The 17,597-nt window shown below is 45.3% G+C and overlaps 1 protein-coding gene across 4 annotated transcripts in view; it reads left to right on the top strand.

Annotated features, from left to right (window-relative positions):
* Nucleotides 1–17,597, top strand: part of CLEC16A (C-type lectin domain containing 16A) — a 34,787-nt gene that overhangs the window by 14,880 nt on the left and 2,310 nt on the right. For 2 of the 4 annotated variants that reach the window (XM_078600326.1, XM_078600343.1), the window contains 11 exons: nt 653–753; nt 2,459–2,581; nt 3,208–3,317; nt 4,069–4,113; nt 5,672–5,722; nt 6,746–6,874; nt 7,887–8,049; nt 8,856–9,007; nt 10,043–10,247; nt 10,534–10,701; nt 12,514–12,750. In XM_078600326.1, the coding sequence (XP_078456452.1) occupies nt 653–753; nt 2,459–2,581; nt 3,208–3,317; nt 4,069–4,113; nt 5,672–5,722; nt 6,746–6,874; nt 7,887–8,049; nt 8,856–9,007; nt 10,043–10,247; nt 10,534–10,701; nt 12,514–12,750 (1,484 nt within the window). Of the gene's footprint in view, nt 1–652; nt 754–2,458; nt 2,582–3,207; nt 3,318–4,068; nt 4,114–5,671; nt 5,723–6,745; nt 6,875–7,886; nt 8,050–8,855; nt 9,008–10,042; nt 10,248–10,533; nt 10,702–12,513; nt 12,751–13,256; nt 17,592–17,597 lie in introns of those variants that run through there. The other 2 variants (XM_078600340.1, XM_078600333.1) reach the window with 2 other exon arrangements.

Raw genomic sequence — 17,597 nt, 5'->3', positions numbered from 1 at the left:
GAAACGTGCTCGGATTATAAATGGTGTGGCTTGGCTCTCTAACACACAGGTGTGCTGTACTAGTAACGAATTGGCATGTTCTGTTTACGTGACAAACATTACTAGTTGGCTATGTCGGGTGGTGGTGGGTTTGACGACATATATTTGCGCGATCTAACCCCCCAAAAAACTTCTGTATTATGTTTGTTATTCAACTGTTTAACCTGGATAATCTGTTGAGATGAAACATCTTGTTTTGCAGCGGTAGTCCAGTATGTATGCACTTTGAACTTATTTCCCACCGTACATAGCCAACCGTGCTAATCGGAGGGTGTGGGGTGTGTTGGATGACGTACATAGCAAACGCGTAATGACACTTTGCACGTTGTGTACAGGTTTTAGTAAAAATACACGGTCGTTTTTATCACATGCATTTCCAACTGTTATACACGTACAACTTGGAACAATGGCTTACAAAACTCAAGGGGTTTGGGAGTTTATAATTATGCAAAAACATTTTCATCATTAACACGCGCTCGTATTTCAAACATAACTTCCCGCAGAGTCCTCATTGTTTTGTCTTGCCTTGAGCGTTGCATGCTATATCTATGTAGTTGTGCATGTGTTTCGGCATGTCACTGATGTGTATGTGTATACCTTTTGCTTTCCTTAGGCCATTCATTGACGCCATTTTTTCGGCTTTGGAGTGCGAAGAGGATGATTCGACTGCATTGTTTGCCCTCTGCCTTCTGTACGCTTTGCGACATAATAAAGGTTAGCAATTAAGCACAGGCGGGTCTTGCTTAACGAGCGAGACACGCCTGTATTACATTACGCATGCCGGCTGTGTCGCTATGTCGCTAATGGTCCAGTGGGATGGTGAATGTGGTTTGCAATGAACAACTTTCATTAATATGCCGCCACCTTCCATAGTTGTCTCCTGCCCACGAAAAGCAAAAGTATGAGTCGGCATTCTCTCGGTGAACGCGGCCTTCCGGGAGTGCACGTTTCCAACAGCATTGGTCGTACACAAGCAATCTTTGGACCAGCTTTGTGATTGTGTAGCCGATGCGATGTGTTTTAAAAATACATTTGAATTTTGTGTGGAGAGACAAATACGGGAAGGTGGCTGATTGTTTATCAGTTTTCTTTCTAATATTCTCCACAATGAGACTAAATCATTAGTTGGTGTTATTAATGAGCATTTCGAACGTCGAGTTGAACTTCCAGTCGGGGGGTTGTCCTCGCTCAGCATTATTCTGGGGTTGGTAAGGTGAGTGACATGGTAGCACATGCGTGCAGTGTGGCATTCCCACTGCTGGTTCAATGCTACCAACAGAGATGACCCTTCTCTCAGATGGCTTGAGTAAGAATATAAATGTATTTACGTTTTATCCTCTGTGTGCACTAGTACCGTTGGCTACAGTTATGCCATTCGTATTTATAGGTTTGGTGTATTTATAGGTTTGGTGTGTTTGTGACCACATAGCTCTCAGAAAATGTGGTTATCTCTACGGTTTTGTTTTACCGCACTGTGAAATCAGTGTCTTTTATGACTGGCTCAGCGGTAGAGCGGGTGGCTTGTGGTCGGAAGGTTATGGGTTTGAATTCTGATTTGGGGAGGGGTGGGGTTCACTCAGCCTATCATCCCTCTGTAGTGGATAAAATAGGTTCCGCTTTGTCGGGGAAGTTAACAGTGGTTGCGAGATGGAGAGACTTGTCTCTGCCATAGGAATGTGGAATTTCCACAACCGGCCAAGGACTGTAAACAGTAGCTGAGCAATGCCTCAATTCTCGTTTGAGTACGAAATCACTGCTGTTTGCTCAGTAAATTTTGCACATCACATGTTTTGTTTTTTAAAATAAATGTAAATTAAATGGGTTTAAGGACAGCATGCTATGTAACAATGTGATTGGAACAGCCTTTTGTCTGCTGTTTTGGAGGAAGAAAGATAGCAAGTGTTTAAAACATAAAAAACTGTCCCTTTGATTTTCATGTATTTCATTAATTTGTATTTACTACTTGCCTTTCTTATGTGCTTTGCTGCGTGCAGTCGCAGTTTACTTTGCTTAGTCGGTGTTAGCCGCTGAGTGCGTGACGGGTTTCTTCTTCAATTCCGGTTACTCCGTGCCCCCGTGTACCGTTCACATTCCTCTGCGACGTGCACCGATGCACTACTTTATTGTGGGTGATATTGGCACGTAAAATAAAGACCGATTGATGGACACCTAAGTCGCAACGTTCCAGTCAATTTCAAATGCTCAATACCATGCAGCTCTTACACAGAGCTGTGCTTTCACTCACACCTCACAACACGTGGGTGGAATTAGAAGCTTGTATGACTTAACTACCCATGGATTGGTGCACACTCGGGGGTCATCCCATTGCGCGCGGTGACATGCCGATTGACATGCCCGTTCCCTTCAGTTGTCCCCACCCCCTACGGGCGATGACAGCTTGAATTTTCTTCTCCTGCAGGCATGGATCCTGTCATACTGGACAGCATCCAGATGCCTCTTGGCGACGGAGGAGCAACCCAGGACTACAGCCACTTGCTCGTCGAGAGGATCATTGTCATCCTGAACAAGGCAGCCATGCCCGGTGACCTGCCCCCTAAGCCACTGGGCCGAACAAATGTTTTTGGTCATCCTAGCGGCAGCAGCAGCAGCGGCGGCGGCGGCTTTTGTCTAACCATCGAACAAAGACGGTCACCGCATCGCACGGCGCTTTCAGATGCGCTGCTTCTACGGTCGTCTGGAGCCGCTGTTCCGATATTAGGAAGCTACTGGAGCTATGCACTTTTAAATCATCTAGATTGTAAACTCTTTATGGCCTTGTCTCATCAGTGTTAGACCAGAGAACGCCAAAGGGTGAACCGTACACAGGCAATGCAAGTGTCGGGTTGAGCAGTTGTATAACTGGCGTTGTCTGGTATAACACTGGTGAGACAAGGCCATAAAAAGGTTGTCTCTGGTGTAGGCCAATCCGTTTCAAAGACGATGCATATATTATTAAAGCATGTTTGTTTGCATGTTTGCAGACTTTACGCCTTGCAATAGGTTTCTATTTGGTGTTTTAACATCCTAACACCTATTTTATTGTCAAAGTGTAAAGCCTATTCTTATTTTTTCATCATTTTGAAACTGGCAAAAAGGTACCATAGATAAATTCAATCAACTCGCACTCAACCACTAAGCTATGTGCGTGTGGTGCGTGCGTGAGTGCAGACAGTCGAATTCGCTTGGCGACGCTGGAGCTCGCCTGCTTGTTACTCAAGCAGCTGGTCTCCACGGGGGCACACTGCACACTCAAAGACGTTCACCGCGCCTGCATCGAGGTACCCAGCTACACACGAACACGTGCACACATGCTTTTACTGTGTTTAGTTTGTGATTCGTATTTTGTATTCTTGGTTCTTTCGTTAAAGTCACGTAGAAGGGAATTTTTTTTTTCTTTCTCCATTCTACGTGACTTTACCGAAAGAACTAAGAATATGAATCCCTGCAGTCACGAAAGCTTTAAATCGAAAATTAGTATTTTGGTTTATCTTGTCCTTCCTCCGCACTCCGATTAGCACGGTTGGGTACGCACGTTGCCAACTCGTGATTGATGTACACTGATTTCGCCTAAAATATGTGCGTACCTACTGTATGCTATTATAGTTGGTATGCTTAGGCTTTTAAATATTTGTTATATATTTTGACCAAAGCGGGGTATTTACAATAGAGTTGCTTTCTAACTTCCACTTCGAATTTTAAACACTGCAGTCATATAATAGTATATTCACCACTATGTCAATGCATGAAGGTGCTGGGAATGTAATACACACACTTGCAGCTTGGCTCGGTGGTAAAGCTAGCAGCTCACAATCTCAGAAGGTTGCCAGTTCAATCCTGATTGGGGGTTGACTCAGAGAATTTTATTGTTTTATATTTTTATTATTTTATTGTTTCCCTTTTACGTGACTTTACCTAAAGAACCAAGAATATAGTTACTGCCTTGTTTTGACGATTTACGCGCTCACTGACGCATTTAAGTGCACACTCGTTTGGCTTGATGACACCGTTGTGCCGTTTGATATTCTTCAGGGTGCAAGGCAGGAGAGCGTCGCGCTGTTGCGTAATTTTTACAAGGTAACTTTGACACCCGTTCCACAATTGAAAAGAATTTTAAACAAATGATGTCACATCACAAAAAATTAACTTCATTTCATTATTTGTCGTTTGGTTTGTAGCTAATTAACCCTTTCCCAGTAAAAATGTATTTCCGATTCGGAAGAAAAACTGAAATAAAATAACTTCATCAGTGCCGAGGCTCCCGCAAGGCCGTGCGGGAGGGCGTGTGGCACAGTTTGGCGCCAGCTATCGTAGAGTTGCGGTCGTGCCGCTACGTTTCTCTGTGGTGAGTGTGCAACGTCTTTAAAAACAACGGCGCTGCTACGCCTCTCTCAATAAAATTAACGCCGAAACCACTCACGGTTTCTGAGATTCAGCGGTGAACGGGACTCCCACCCTGCCACGTGCATTTGTCTCGGAATGGGAAAGGGTGAATGGTACTGGACTGAAGTCATGAGTCACACAGTGCTCAGTTGCATCCGCAGTCACCGTTATACCTTAAACCGCGAGTGTGTCTACTGCTTTTGGATATATATATCTTTTAAAATTTGATTCGGTAAAATATTTCATCTGGTTAATCCGTTCTGGTTGAACGCAAAGTGTCCAGGGTGTCAAGTGAATCATCGCATACACACATCATCACATGCGTACAAACACCTTTTTTGAAAGCATACAAATTGTACAGTGTCAATTTAGAATAGGTATTGTGAGGCTATTATAGATATAATCACGTGCTTTTTTACATGAGAGTTTTTTGTGACATTTCATGCTAGGTATAAACTTAAGCTGTCTAGTCCTTGCTGTGTTTTGTGCATCCAAAGATCATCGAGACAATGAATTGTTACCGTGACAGTTGCTGTTTAAAACTCAGATCCAAATGAACTTTTACTTGAACCCAGAATTTTGGAGGTGTGGGTTCAAGTAATTTTGTGCATGTGCTGTTTGAGAGATACATCTGACACAATGCATTTTGGATATGCATAGCATTCACATACAACCAAATCTCGAGTTATTATTTAGAAATGTTATTGTTGCATTTTAGATCATTGCTTTTCCGCATCAGTCAGGGCCAAAATGCTGGTTATTTATCGGTCCGCACTGGGCACGGGTCACGCTGCGCGGCGATGTGGCTCTGCGGCAGCACGTTGGCCGCTTGACGCAGAGGTTTGTGGTTAGAAATCCGGCAGGCCGCCCTGTTTATCGCTGCCGGCGTAGTAACCACAACGTACGACACGCTGTCTGCTTCAAAAGTGGCCATTAAAGAGTAGACCATTGTGTGTCGGCATAGTGGTTCCGATTGTCAGATTTGGTAAAAGCGTACCTCTATGCGAAACACGACATATACTGCGAAAATTCGGAACGACTTGTTGAGACTCGGTGAAGCCCTCCTGGGTAAGCAAGCGTATTAATTATAATAATAATAATAACAAGAAGCCTTTTACATGGAGTGTCCTGAGGCCCATTTGTATGGAGGAGCAATGCAATTGAAACCAAATGTGCTTTAGAGGTCTGTATTCAATTTGACTGCTTCTAAAGCAGAGCTTAATGCGGTATAATGTTGATTCTTTGTTTTCAGGGTGAAGAGATATTTTTGGACTTGTTTGAAGATGAATGTAGAAGTTTGAACGTAAGAACATTCGCTTTTCAATAACAACTTGCTATACGTTAAATGTCACCTTCACGTTGAGAAACTCGCTTCCAACAGCCTGGATAACTTACTCGTGTCGAATGATTTTTGTTTATGCATTTAAATTTCTGCTTAGAGGACATGTTAAAATGTTTTCAATAGTTATGTATTATTAAACTGTGTAAATTATTTGGCGCAAGTACATAGCCAAATGTAATCGAATGGATGCGGTAGAGAGAATAGTTTTGCATTTAAAAAAAAATCGCATTTGTGGATTGTCACGGCCAATTTCTGGTCTTTTTGGATTTTTGGATAATTTACATTTTGTACTTAACAATGTTTCGGTGCGAACAATCGTGACGTCACCCATTACCGCGAAGCACCACGTTCATTGGGAAAAGCGTGAGAATGACGTCCTATTGGTGACATCACTTGCGATTCATTTTTTTTCATCTGAAATTTAAAAAAATTTGGACAACCCAAAATTTCGTATCTAGGCCTGATTTATTGATATCTCAGATTCATCCGATATTCGGGAGCACAACCCTATTGCGGTACAATAATCTGCGACCAAAACACACGTCACTTCTATTCTGAGATTATCTGGAATGCCTATTAATTGCAGCATGTGGTTTAAACTGGTAAATGGGATGTTGCGTATGTAAGGTGGAGAATGCTGATGAAATGGGGAGCTGACTGGGTGGCTCAGCGGCATAACGAGCGGTGGAGCGAGCGGCTCACAATCGGAAAGGATGCCAGTTCAAACCTTTGTTGGAGGTTGACTCAACCTATCATCCCTCCGAGGTCGATAAAAATGGGGACCACTTTGCGGGGGAAGTCAACAGCGGTTATCCTTTGGACAGTCTCGCCCCCACCATAGAAACGTGGAATTTCCACTAATGGCTTATGGACCGAAAACAGTAGATGAAGCACCACCTTAGGTGCTTGTTTGATGAAGATCTATCACTTTGACTGTTTTTGAGATTGAACATTTGGCTCTCGGGTATTTGTCTCCTTGTTCAGGCCAAGGCTCTGAATGTGGAGTACCTTACGATGGACGCCTCCATCCTGCTCCCTCCGACTGGCACTCCCCTCACCGGCATCGAGTTCACCAAGCGGCTGCCGTGCGGCGACGCGGAGCGGGCTCGCAGGGTGAGGCCTGCGTGGGCCCCATGCGCAGCTGGGAAACTTTCGGAGTAGAAAGTACCGTCTCAGCCAGTGCAGGCCCGCGGCACGGATAACGCGCAGGATAAAAAAAATATTTGCAATGGGTTCATCGGGTGGCGCTACTTTGCGACCACAATACGCACCGATACCTTGCTAACTCAAAACACACAGATACACTGTGAAATAGATCCCTTACTACGCAAAACACAAAGATACACTGTGAAATAGATCCCTTACTACACAAAACACACAGATACACTGTGAAATAGATCCCTTACTACACAAAACACACAGATACACTGTGAAATAGATCCCTTACTACACAAAACACACACATTGACAACGTGACACAAATGCCTTACACGCAACGCATTGACGAGAGGCATGGGCATGTGATCTCTTTGTATTTTGACCTCATAAACCTGAGTTGGCTGCCACTGTTCTAGCCCGTTGTATTTTATATTGAAAACTAACAAATGAATTGTGTGCTTTAAGGGCCATGTGAAGCATTCAACTAAATGTCTGTGTAATTACAATTTGGTACCGGGGTGCTCCGTTGTTGTTTGGGGTGCTTCCATGTGGTTGTATTATAAGGGTTATTGTGTTGTCATCTTCACACGTGTAGAATTTAGGTATTTGCTTGGTACATTAAGTCGCAATATGTATAGTTTTTATCTGTAAGTTGTGCATTGTCTCACATTCAAATGTCAAAATGTCTGCTCATTCGTGGGAGTATGAGACGGTGCTATCTCTGTTAACAGCCCTGAGCCAGTGATGGAAATGCCTCATAGCTATGGCGGGGGTAAGACTATCCCTCAGACAGCCAATCTTGACTTCCCTGCAAAGTTGTCCTCATCTACCCCAGAGGGACGATGGACTGAGTCAACATCCAACCAGGATTTAACTCACAAACCTTCTAATTGCAAGCCACCCACTTTATTGCAAAGCAGCCTCGAACATTAATAATATTGTAACAGTGATGTGCTTCATTTTCCAGTTGCATTTTTTTGCAACTGCTGCCGCGTGTGGTTTTCGACAGGCCATGCGAGTGTTCTTGATGCTGCGCAGCTTGTCCCTGGCGCTGCGCTCGGAACCCGAGATGCAGCTCCCCCTCACAAGGGCTGAAGATCTCATCAAAGCTGAAGACGTCTTGGACCTCAGTGAGTGACGTGGAAAACATATAGCGGTGTGGGGCGGGGGTTCCCCCCGGCCTCTCGAAAAACCCGCGGGCCACTGTCAATCCTCAAAAAACACTTTGGCGGACCACTGTGCAATAAATTACATGGCGTGTAATATAAATAAGCGTGCAATCGTTGCGCAGACCACTGCTCAGCACTTCTCCACGACATTGCGGAGCACCAGTAGTCCGCGGCCCGCGGGTTGTTGGAGCCACCGGTGTTGAGCGCGGCTCGGCAATGTCAGCGTTGAAGGGCGAGGCCGAATTAAATTCACGGCGGCCCACGTACAGGTGCAGTGAGCTATGTAGTTCTTTTTTATAAGTGACCTGGCCACAAATAAATACATCGGCGAAGTGGCTTATCCTGTAGATATTTACAGCAAATACTCTAAAAGAATGCTTCTAAATGTGAAGTGAAAAACCGGAGAACCCAAAGAAAAATCCATGCAACGATAGGGAGAACACGCAAACTCCAAATATACAGGCGTCAGGGTCGGGATCTAACCCACGACATCCTGCACACCAGGCGAGGTAGTTAATATCATCACGCCACCGTGGCACCCCATCAACCTTCGAGTGATGATGAGTCAACACCCTCAAAAATGATAATTCCTAACCTTCCCGATTGCGAGTCACTCACTCAACCGCTGAGCCTCCTTGTGGGCCAACTTGCAGACCAGCCCATACTGGACACCTGGAGCGCATCGTTTTCCTCCAGTTGAAATAAAGATTTTGATGATTCTGACATTTCAAGCATTCTAACAGGTTGCATCCGTGTGCGCGAGCCAGATAACAGCGACCTGCTGTCGTGCGTGGTGAGCGAGCGGGACAGCGGCCGTGTCCGCCGGTTCCTCGTCGTGGACGTGTACCAGGTGCTGCTCGTGGAGCCCGATGAGAAGCGCCTTGGCTGGGGAGCTGTGCGCTTCGCTGGCCTCCTCCAGGTGCTGCCCCGGCCACCCGCAGACAGACACATGCTCCATGCCGTTACTTTGAACCCTTTCTCATTCCGATGACGTACTTGTACATCATATAGTTCGGTGGACGTTACCTGGCAAAATAAAAATAGTTTAATAATAGCAATACGGTTGATAACATGAGTACCGCTTTGTGTGAACGGTGGTTGTCCTGCACGAAGATTGGCCCCAGGCACACTCGCCGCAAGGATGTGAAATTGACGCCAGCGGCGGTTCAGGGGTGAAAACGGGAGATTGGCACCGCGCGTCTTCATGTCATCGGACCGGAATGGAAAGAAAAACTAAACTAAAATAACTTTATCGGTACCGAGGCTCCCCACAAGGCCATGCGTGGAGGGTGTGTGGCACAGTTTGGCGCCAGTCATTGTAGAGTGCGGTCGTGTCGCTACAGTTCTCTGGAGTGAGAACAATATTTTTAAAAACGTCGCTCCGCCTCTCTAAAATGAGCGTTGTGCCGCTTACGTGTTCCGAGATTCAGCGGTGAACGGGACACCCACCATGCAACTTGCAGACATCTCTAAACGGGAAAGGGAATGTGTTAATAACAATGTTTACAAATATTTCTTGTTATATTTCAATAGGATCCCAGTGCAGAGCATAAACCCCGCCGCAGAGAGCGGGTACAGAAACTCCGCGGATCTTAGCCCTGAACACTGTGCACTTGAGTTTAAAGATGGGGGAGGGAACACTATTTATAATTTCAACTTGTATCGTACAGCACAATATTCGCTCACTTGTCCAAGAGAGAGAGGGAGAACAATCCGGAGGCGCGATGAACCGCAGACAAGTTGGAAGGCAGCTAGGTGCTTTGAGATGCTTCCGCATTGACATGCCTAATATATTCCAAATCCTTATCCTCAAGTGAACAAGTGTAACATGAAAAAAAAAGGGGAAAAACCCTATTATTGTAACATGAAGGTTCATGTTCACTCTCGGTCGCATTTGAGAGTCCACGTATATTAACGTTCACCCCCTTCGTTGGACGCCGGTATTTCGTGGCAGGACCTGCAAGTGACCGGCGACAAGGAAGACCACCGCTCTCTTCACGTAACAATCCACAAGCCAGGCTCTCCGGCGCATGCGCGGCCGCTGCCCCTCCTGCAAGCCACGTTCCAGTTCGACGACCACATCCGCTGCATGGCTGCCAAACAGCGTCTGGCCAAGGGCCGATTGCGCGCACGCCACATTAAAATGCAACGCATTGCCGGTGAGCCGACAACGCAGGACGAATTCCTACTCGAGCGACGTCGTTCCGTTCACTCGGCCGCATTGCATCCGCGTTATGCAAGAATGCATTCCCTAATGCCTTCATCGCGTTGATATCCAATCCACGGAATGACAGCGCGCAGCGTTCTCGGAGAGAACGGACCGTACTTGTGACGTGGCCGTGTCATAATTGGCCCGCGTCCTGCCATGTGTGTTTCCGTCCTGCTGTGCATGCGCGCGCTGTGTTTCCGTTGCCTCCTCCACCGTCGCCGCGCTCGTGCCGTCAGCGCTGCTTGAGCTGCCGGTGCAGCCGTCGCCGGAGGGATCGGGGAACCTGGGATTCCGCGGAACGGGGAGCCAGGGGCTTCCGTTCCGGTTTTACGAAGCCTCGCGCCGAGCGTCCAGCGACCACGCGAACCCACGCTCGTCCTTCACCTCCACCGACAGAGTTCCTGGTATGAGCCCTCAACTCGCTTACGTCACCGCTGACAGACCGTGCTTCATAGCGGTGAGGGAGCTCCTAAATAGTAGGCGCACAATTACGGTTAACTCCAAAGGACCGAGCACTGCTCTGAAAAGAACACAAGTGAAATAAGACGGCAGATCGTAAGATAGCTCCATTGGCTTTTGGACCCATGCGCTTAACCTTCAACAATGTGAGTTCAACCCCAATTAAGCTTGGAGAGCTGAATGCAGTTCAAAATCATTTGCAAACACCACGTTGTGAAAGACCCAACGCAAAAGATCCCTGGATTTGATTTTCCACGAAGCTCATGAGTCACCCTAACCCGCTTTCACTGCACAAACCATGGCACATGCAGATACCTGATGCACATATAGAAAAAAAAAACTCTCCAGTACTGTGCAACTATGGTTATCTAGTATAGACCGTACAAGAACGTCTAACGACGCAATACCCCATCCACAAATACGAGGGAGACATCACAGCAAGATACACACCGCTACTCCTGACGGGGTTATCTGGCTTGACCACTTGAATATGAAATTGTAGTCGTTGCTCTTCATCTACATGAGCCGTATAAAAAAATAAGAATTGGCTTTATTTTTTTAGTTTGTGTTTCCGCAATGGTTTGTTGTTATTATTATAACCTCTTAAGGCTCTGCAACTGAGGTTGAAAGCATTTGACATTTTTCCACACGTGGTTATGCAATTATTTCAGTCTGTAGCGTGGCCGATCACGATAACTCTCGAAAAGATAGCACGGCATGGAACAACCCTTTACTTAAATTGCTCTCAGTGACTCGCCTGACGGAGTACATGGGCAAATCAGTTGCCCAAAACCCGTTGCCCAAAACCCGTCGATACAAATGCTAAGCGCTAAATAGATTGCAGCATTTTCGGACGAGGAAATTGCGCCACACGGCTCTCCACGACGTTTCTGTTGTTGTTGTTGCTGCGTGCGGCATCTCGTTGTGCGCTTTGGACAGGGATGGTAAGCAATGAATGACACGTGATGCAATCATTTTTTAAATGTTGGGAAAACATTTAAAGAAAGAAATGAATATTAACAGTTTGCTGCTACTCATTGAAAGTTGGTACATTCATAATAGAGAATCAGAATATTTATTTCTACTGGAGAAATCCAATGACCTATTATAAAGTTATTTTTCAGAGGTGTCCAGTGGGGGCAGATAAAAACATTACAACAACAAACAACACAAAAACACAATAGGAGTGCAAAGTAGAGCAAAGGTAAATAAATTACTTAAAAATATACAGATGAAACTAAATTATTTTTAACTTACCAGGTAAAGCCCACTGAGGTATTAACTTATTTTTCAGAAGCGACCTGGCCACACATGACAGATCAGCAAAGTGGCTTATCATGGGGAAATTTATAGCAGCAAAATAATATAAATAATCTCAATGCATGTTTCTAAATGTGGAGGGAAAAACCGGAGGACCCGGAGAAAAAATACGCGCGACCACAGGGAGAACATGCAAACTCCAAATACACAGGTTGCGATTCGAACCCCCGACCTCCTGCGTACTAGGCGGGGAAGATGAGATGACACCACCGTGGCGCCCCTTAAATAACTAAATAAAGTTCATGAATTCAAATTGCATCATCATTTCCCAAGCTTGGGAAAGGCAGTAAAACAACAGCAAAAACAGTCCCAGACAACACCAAGACAACAACACACAGTCCCTCAATAAAATTGTACATTCAAATTGTACGATCGAGACAAGTCGCGTCATGCAACATCTGTAGCCGCACCGGAATGTTTTTTTTTTTCCCCTCCAGGATTTGCAGTGGCTCGTCAGCAGAGCAGTGGCGCCTCATCGCAGGACAGCCCGGCGAGTTCGTCCGTGCAGGGGTCGACTCACGGTTTGCCTCACCGCCTGGGAGGCGTGCTTGAGGGTAGCCCTCCTCCTCCCCAAAGGCACAGGAGCGTAGACAGGGCAGGGGCGGACAGCGGCACGCACAGCCGCCGTCAATCGGGGGGCAGCTCCTCCTCCGGCTGCTCTGCCGGCTTCACAGGTACAACGCACTTCAGTCCGTACAACAAAGCGATTCTTCAGAAGTTACAAACCGTTACTAATTTCGCCTGGTAAGGGCCCCCACTGAGCTGCATTGGTCTTTTTCCGGAAGCGACCTGGCTTTCACAAATGGTTGCTCGACGAGGTGGCTTGTCGTCACGTGGACATTTATAGCCGCCAAATACTGTGAACGTGTGATGTTGATTCTAATTGTGGAGGGGAAAAAATCATGTGATTGGGAAACGCACGACAACTACTTTGAAATCCTGGCAGGACCCTCCTGAATTACAGTCTTTAAGACTCGGCGAGGCTTTTCCGTGGGTAAGCAAGCGTAATGATAATGACTGATCTCATACGTTACGTTTCACTCGGCTTAAAGCACCGATTAGCACGGTTGACTACGTACGGTGCGGAAGGCAGTTCAACGTGCGTACGTGCCTAGAGCAGTCGGGAGCTGTGTTGGCTGATGGCTGCTCTTGCCTTTGGTGATGTGCGGCACGCGAGGAGGAGGAGGAGGCCGCTAGAGTGGCCCCAGCGGGAGACCTCCCCCCCCCCCCGCCACGGGCAGGTAGCTTCATTTTTACCGCAGTAGCGGCTTCGCTTCGAAAGCAAATCTAATACGCTTCTTATTAATTTCCGTTTAAGTTTGACGTATTTGTATAAAGTTTTGATTTTTTTCTTTGGTCGGTTGGTTATTCGCATTCGGTGTTTTGCATCTTCTATGAACACTCTAAGTTGTCGCTTATACCTTTAGCTTTTTTCATGGGCAAATAAAAATGTTCATTAACAAATTTGACCTTCCAAAACTTGGCATTGTGCCTCATCTTGGGTGTGCACATGGAGGGAATGGAAAATTCCAGGTTTTGAACCCAGATCGCTGTCCAATTGGATCCGTTATTAGTCATCGGGAAACATAGCAATCGTTGCCCCGTGCTGCAAAAAACTTAGCAGGGCCCTCCTGAAAGTCTTGAGAGGTCGGCGAGGCTTTTTGGGCAAACAGGTGGAATAAAGAAATCAATAAATGATACCTTGAAGGTCAGCGTCCCAACGTATTCAGCCTCAATTTGAGTTTTCACACGAGCAACAGAAAATTAACCCAGCAAAGGTCACATTTAGCCGATTTTAAATGAAGACCCATGTCCATTTTTCAAGAAGCCCGCACTGTAACTTGAGTAACTACTGGACACCTGTGAAAAAGAGTTTTAAAGCTCATCAGATTCCTCCAGTATAACTTCTGATTCTGATGGAGCTATAAAATACCTCTGTCTCTGCCTCGCAAGTTCTAAATAACACAGCCAAGTAAACGAAGATGACAGTACGGCAGTTTAATAATACGATGAGACCATCTCAATTATGAATAACCATAGCATAAAAAAAACTGTGAGCAAACTGCGAAGCAATTCGAAACAAAGTACGATTGATTCAAAAATAGCAGTCTTGCTTTCAAAGTGAACATTTTATTTTTACAAGCGAGTGAATGCCACTGCATTCAGTCACATCACGCAGCAAAAGCGGTCACCTTAATTAATACCGCAAGCGGTGTGGTATGAACCATAAACGTGTACCACACGTCGTCTGCTGCACAGGGGAACGTTAAAGATCCTGTGACGTTCGCAAGAGTGAGCCATTGGGTGGTCGGTGCCACGGTCCAAATTGACCAATTTTTTTTTTAATGCACCTGCAAATTACTTAATTGGAATGTATATAGCAATCATCGCTCCCCTACTGAGAACATCTGGCACGCTTGGCCAGGATCCCCCTGAAAAAGAGTCGTGAGACCCGGTGAGGCTTTGCCGAGTAAATGGGCTGAGCAGTTGTAGTGTGGGCCCCCGTAGATTAAAGATCTCTGCCTCCAATCACCCGTGCTGTCCATTTCACTGTGCTTAGCTCAAACATGCAGCGCAAAAAAAAATGCTGCCGATTTCACGCGAATCGTGCAAACTTTGATTGGGTGTCGATCGTAAAAAATGTACGCATTTCACTCAAGCACCGCTTAATTAGAAGCGACATTTGATCGACGTCAAATAATCTGAAAAGACACCAATTGAAAGCGTCATTTAAATATTTCATGATTGCACTCCGCTTCAAATTAATGTCACTTGGCGATTAGTTTCTATTGACTTCCAGATCAATCCAGTAGCTTTTGAACGACAGCGATGAAAAGCCGACAATTATAATGATTGGAATTTGCTTGAGAAAATAATTTACAATAAATAGTGCATTTATTTGTAAATTGCCAGAGTGGGCGTACACAGTGTGCTTTTTCGGTCATCCTCGCAGCAGCGGGTTTTGGCTAACTATCAAACAAAGACGGTCACTGCATCGCGCGCTTTCAGATGCGCTTCTGCGGCTATCTGGAACGCTCTTTCTTCTGATATTTGTAAGCCACTGAAGCTATGCACTTTTCAATAATCTCGATTGAAAACGTATTCCTTTAGAACTGCTTATTTGTGTTTAGTTTGTTGTCCTTCCCCCCCACAACTCCGATTAGCGCGGTTGGCTACGTATGGTGCGAAATAAGTTCAACATACATCTTAAACGAACCGTAAAATGTATAAGTCTTGGAGCTTATACGGCAGTGAATTGTCTGAACACTTGTCAATCCCGATGGCGAACCTGCGTTCGTTCCCCTGCCCACATCACTTTATTAGCCCAAATGTATTTATGGGTGTGGTGTGGGACTGTTGATGAGTCAATGCTTCCTCCAGGCGCATTATTTCATAAAAAAATAATTTGACAGATAAATTACCTTTCTAACCCGGTTTGGTACAGGGTTGTGGTGGTGAGTGGATTCCCCTGTAATTGTCTGATTCTGGGCTGAAGTCAACTTATCACTTTCGTGCGTGTTAAAACTCAAATTGGATAAAAAATATATTTGATACAAATTTGCCTCCCCGTGTGGATAATATAAACTTTTCTCAAAATTAGTAATTTAGATATAATTCAAATTGTGAAAACTTAACATCGCATAGTATACATTAACATGGAAACCCTCGCCTAGTCTTCGTTTACAGGAAGGTCTTGCCAGGTTTCTATTAAAGTCGCGGTCACTGTAACCCTAATCGCATCATTTTGCAGGTACATTTTCGGCATTGGTGATGTTTGGGCAATTGCGGTCACTTTGCGCATTTTTTTTAGCTGACGCAATGTTAAGTAAACTTGTTAGCTTCCTAATGCTTTTCATTATTAGCATCGCTGAATGTTTTATTTTTCTACGGTGCGTGAACTTTTTCATAAACAATCGGAAGGCTTATTTATGCTAGAGGAATCCGATGAGCTATGAAGCTCTTTCACAGACATCCGGTAAGGGTGGGTCAACGTTACAACAACAAACAATACATAAGATAACGGGGCACAGCATAGGAAAGGTAACCAAATCACAAAAAACCCACAATTTGTATTTTACCAGGTACAGCCCACAGAGATATTAGCTTTTTCACAAATGATAGCTCAACGAAGTGGCTTATCACGTGGACATTTAAAGCAGCCAAATAATCTAAATAATCTTGAGCAATCCAAATGCAGCTCACCGACATGAACGCTCTGCTGCCCATGCCCCATTGCCTGTGGCGAGCAAGGCCCCAGTAATCCCTTTCATTTACAATCCCCACGGTCGTTCAAACTCCCTGATCACACGGATCAAAACCTTGGAAATCTCCGTTCTCCAGCGTTGAAGCGGTCATGAAAGTCACCTCCCCCCCATCGCCACCACCCCCCCCCCCCAACCACCCTGCGGTGTATTTCACAATTCGCTTCAACGTCACTCAAATGGCGGAATGGATACATTTTGGCTACGATAAAGGTCATTATTTGACCTTTGTTTCCCCCCCATGTAAAAAGTCCCGTTGCGTCATTGTTTCATTACAGTTCTGCTGTTATGTGGGTACAGTAGTCCCTCGGTTAACAGTGACATTGGCGTTGAAATGTTGATGTTGGGCACCGTGTTTACGTTATGCACGCAGGCGCCAATTTCGGCCAAGCCGAGCGTTTGTTAAGCAGGGGCTGAGCCATGCCCTTGGCCAACTCACGACGCCCATTCGTGAGCCGTTTCAGACCTCGCGACTGGCTTGGTTTATTTACATCGTGGTTTTTTCTGCTTTGGCAGTGGAAACAGATCTCTTGCAGACTCAAGTAATTCTTATATTCGATTAACAGTTATTTCGGTTTACAGTAGTTTTCATGGAACGAATTAAAAACTTAAACCGAGGGACTACTGTATTGTACATTTGTGTGTCTGTGTGCATTCTCAATAATAAGATTTATCTTAACCTCGGGATACATTGTGGAAATATGCAATTATCTTTTGGTCAAATTCAAAGGACCGTCTGTAAATAAAACAGATTTAGCTAAGGTATTATGTACTTCTACTTGTACAGCATGTGTATAAGGTAACATATATTCCTGCTTGCCTCTGCACCCTAAAGATTTGAAGTTTTTGGTCTGCTGCCAATTCAATAATCTTCACGAATTTTTAAAAAAATGAAATTGTTGCCAATCAATTTTCCGAGTCTCACGTTGGTTGAGGCAAACGTCAGCTACTTGTCACGGTGTCTGCTGTGTGCGTGTGTGTGGGTGTGTTGCACATTGTGTGTGTGCGTCTTGGACATTGTGTGTGTTGTATAACGTGTGTGTGTGTGTGCGTGTTGCACGTTGCGTGTGTGCGTCTTGGACATTGTGTGTGTTGCATAACGTGTGTGTGTGGGTGTGTTGCACATTGTGTGTGTGCGTCTTGGACATTGTGTGTGTTGCACAACGTGTTACACATTGTGTGTGCGTGTTGTACAACATGTGTGTGTTACATTGTGTGTGTGTGCTACATTGTGTGTGTGTGTTACACATTATGTGTGT

The sequence above is a fragment of the Lampetra planeri genome, chromosome 1 (genome assembly GCF_965212315.1).
Source record: "Lampetra planeri chromosome 1, kcLamPlan1.2.h2, whole genome shotgun sequence".
NCBI classification, from domain to species: domain Eukaryota; kingdom Metazoa; phylum Chordata; class Hyperoartia; order Petromyzontiformes; family Petromyzontidae; genus Lampetra; species Lampetra planeri.
Note: the sequence above shows the minus strand (reverse complement) of the source record. Positions and strands in the feature narration are given on the sequence as shown.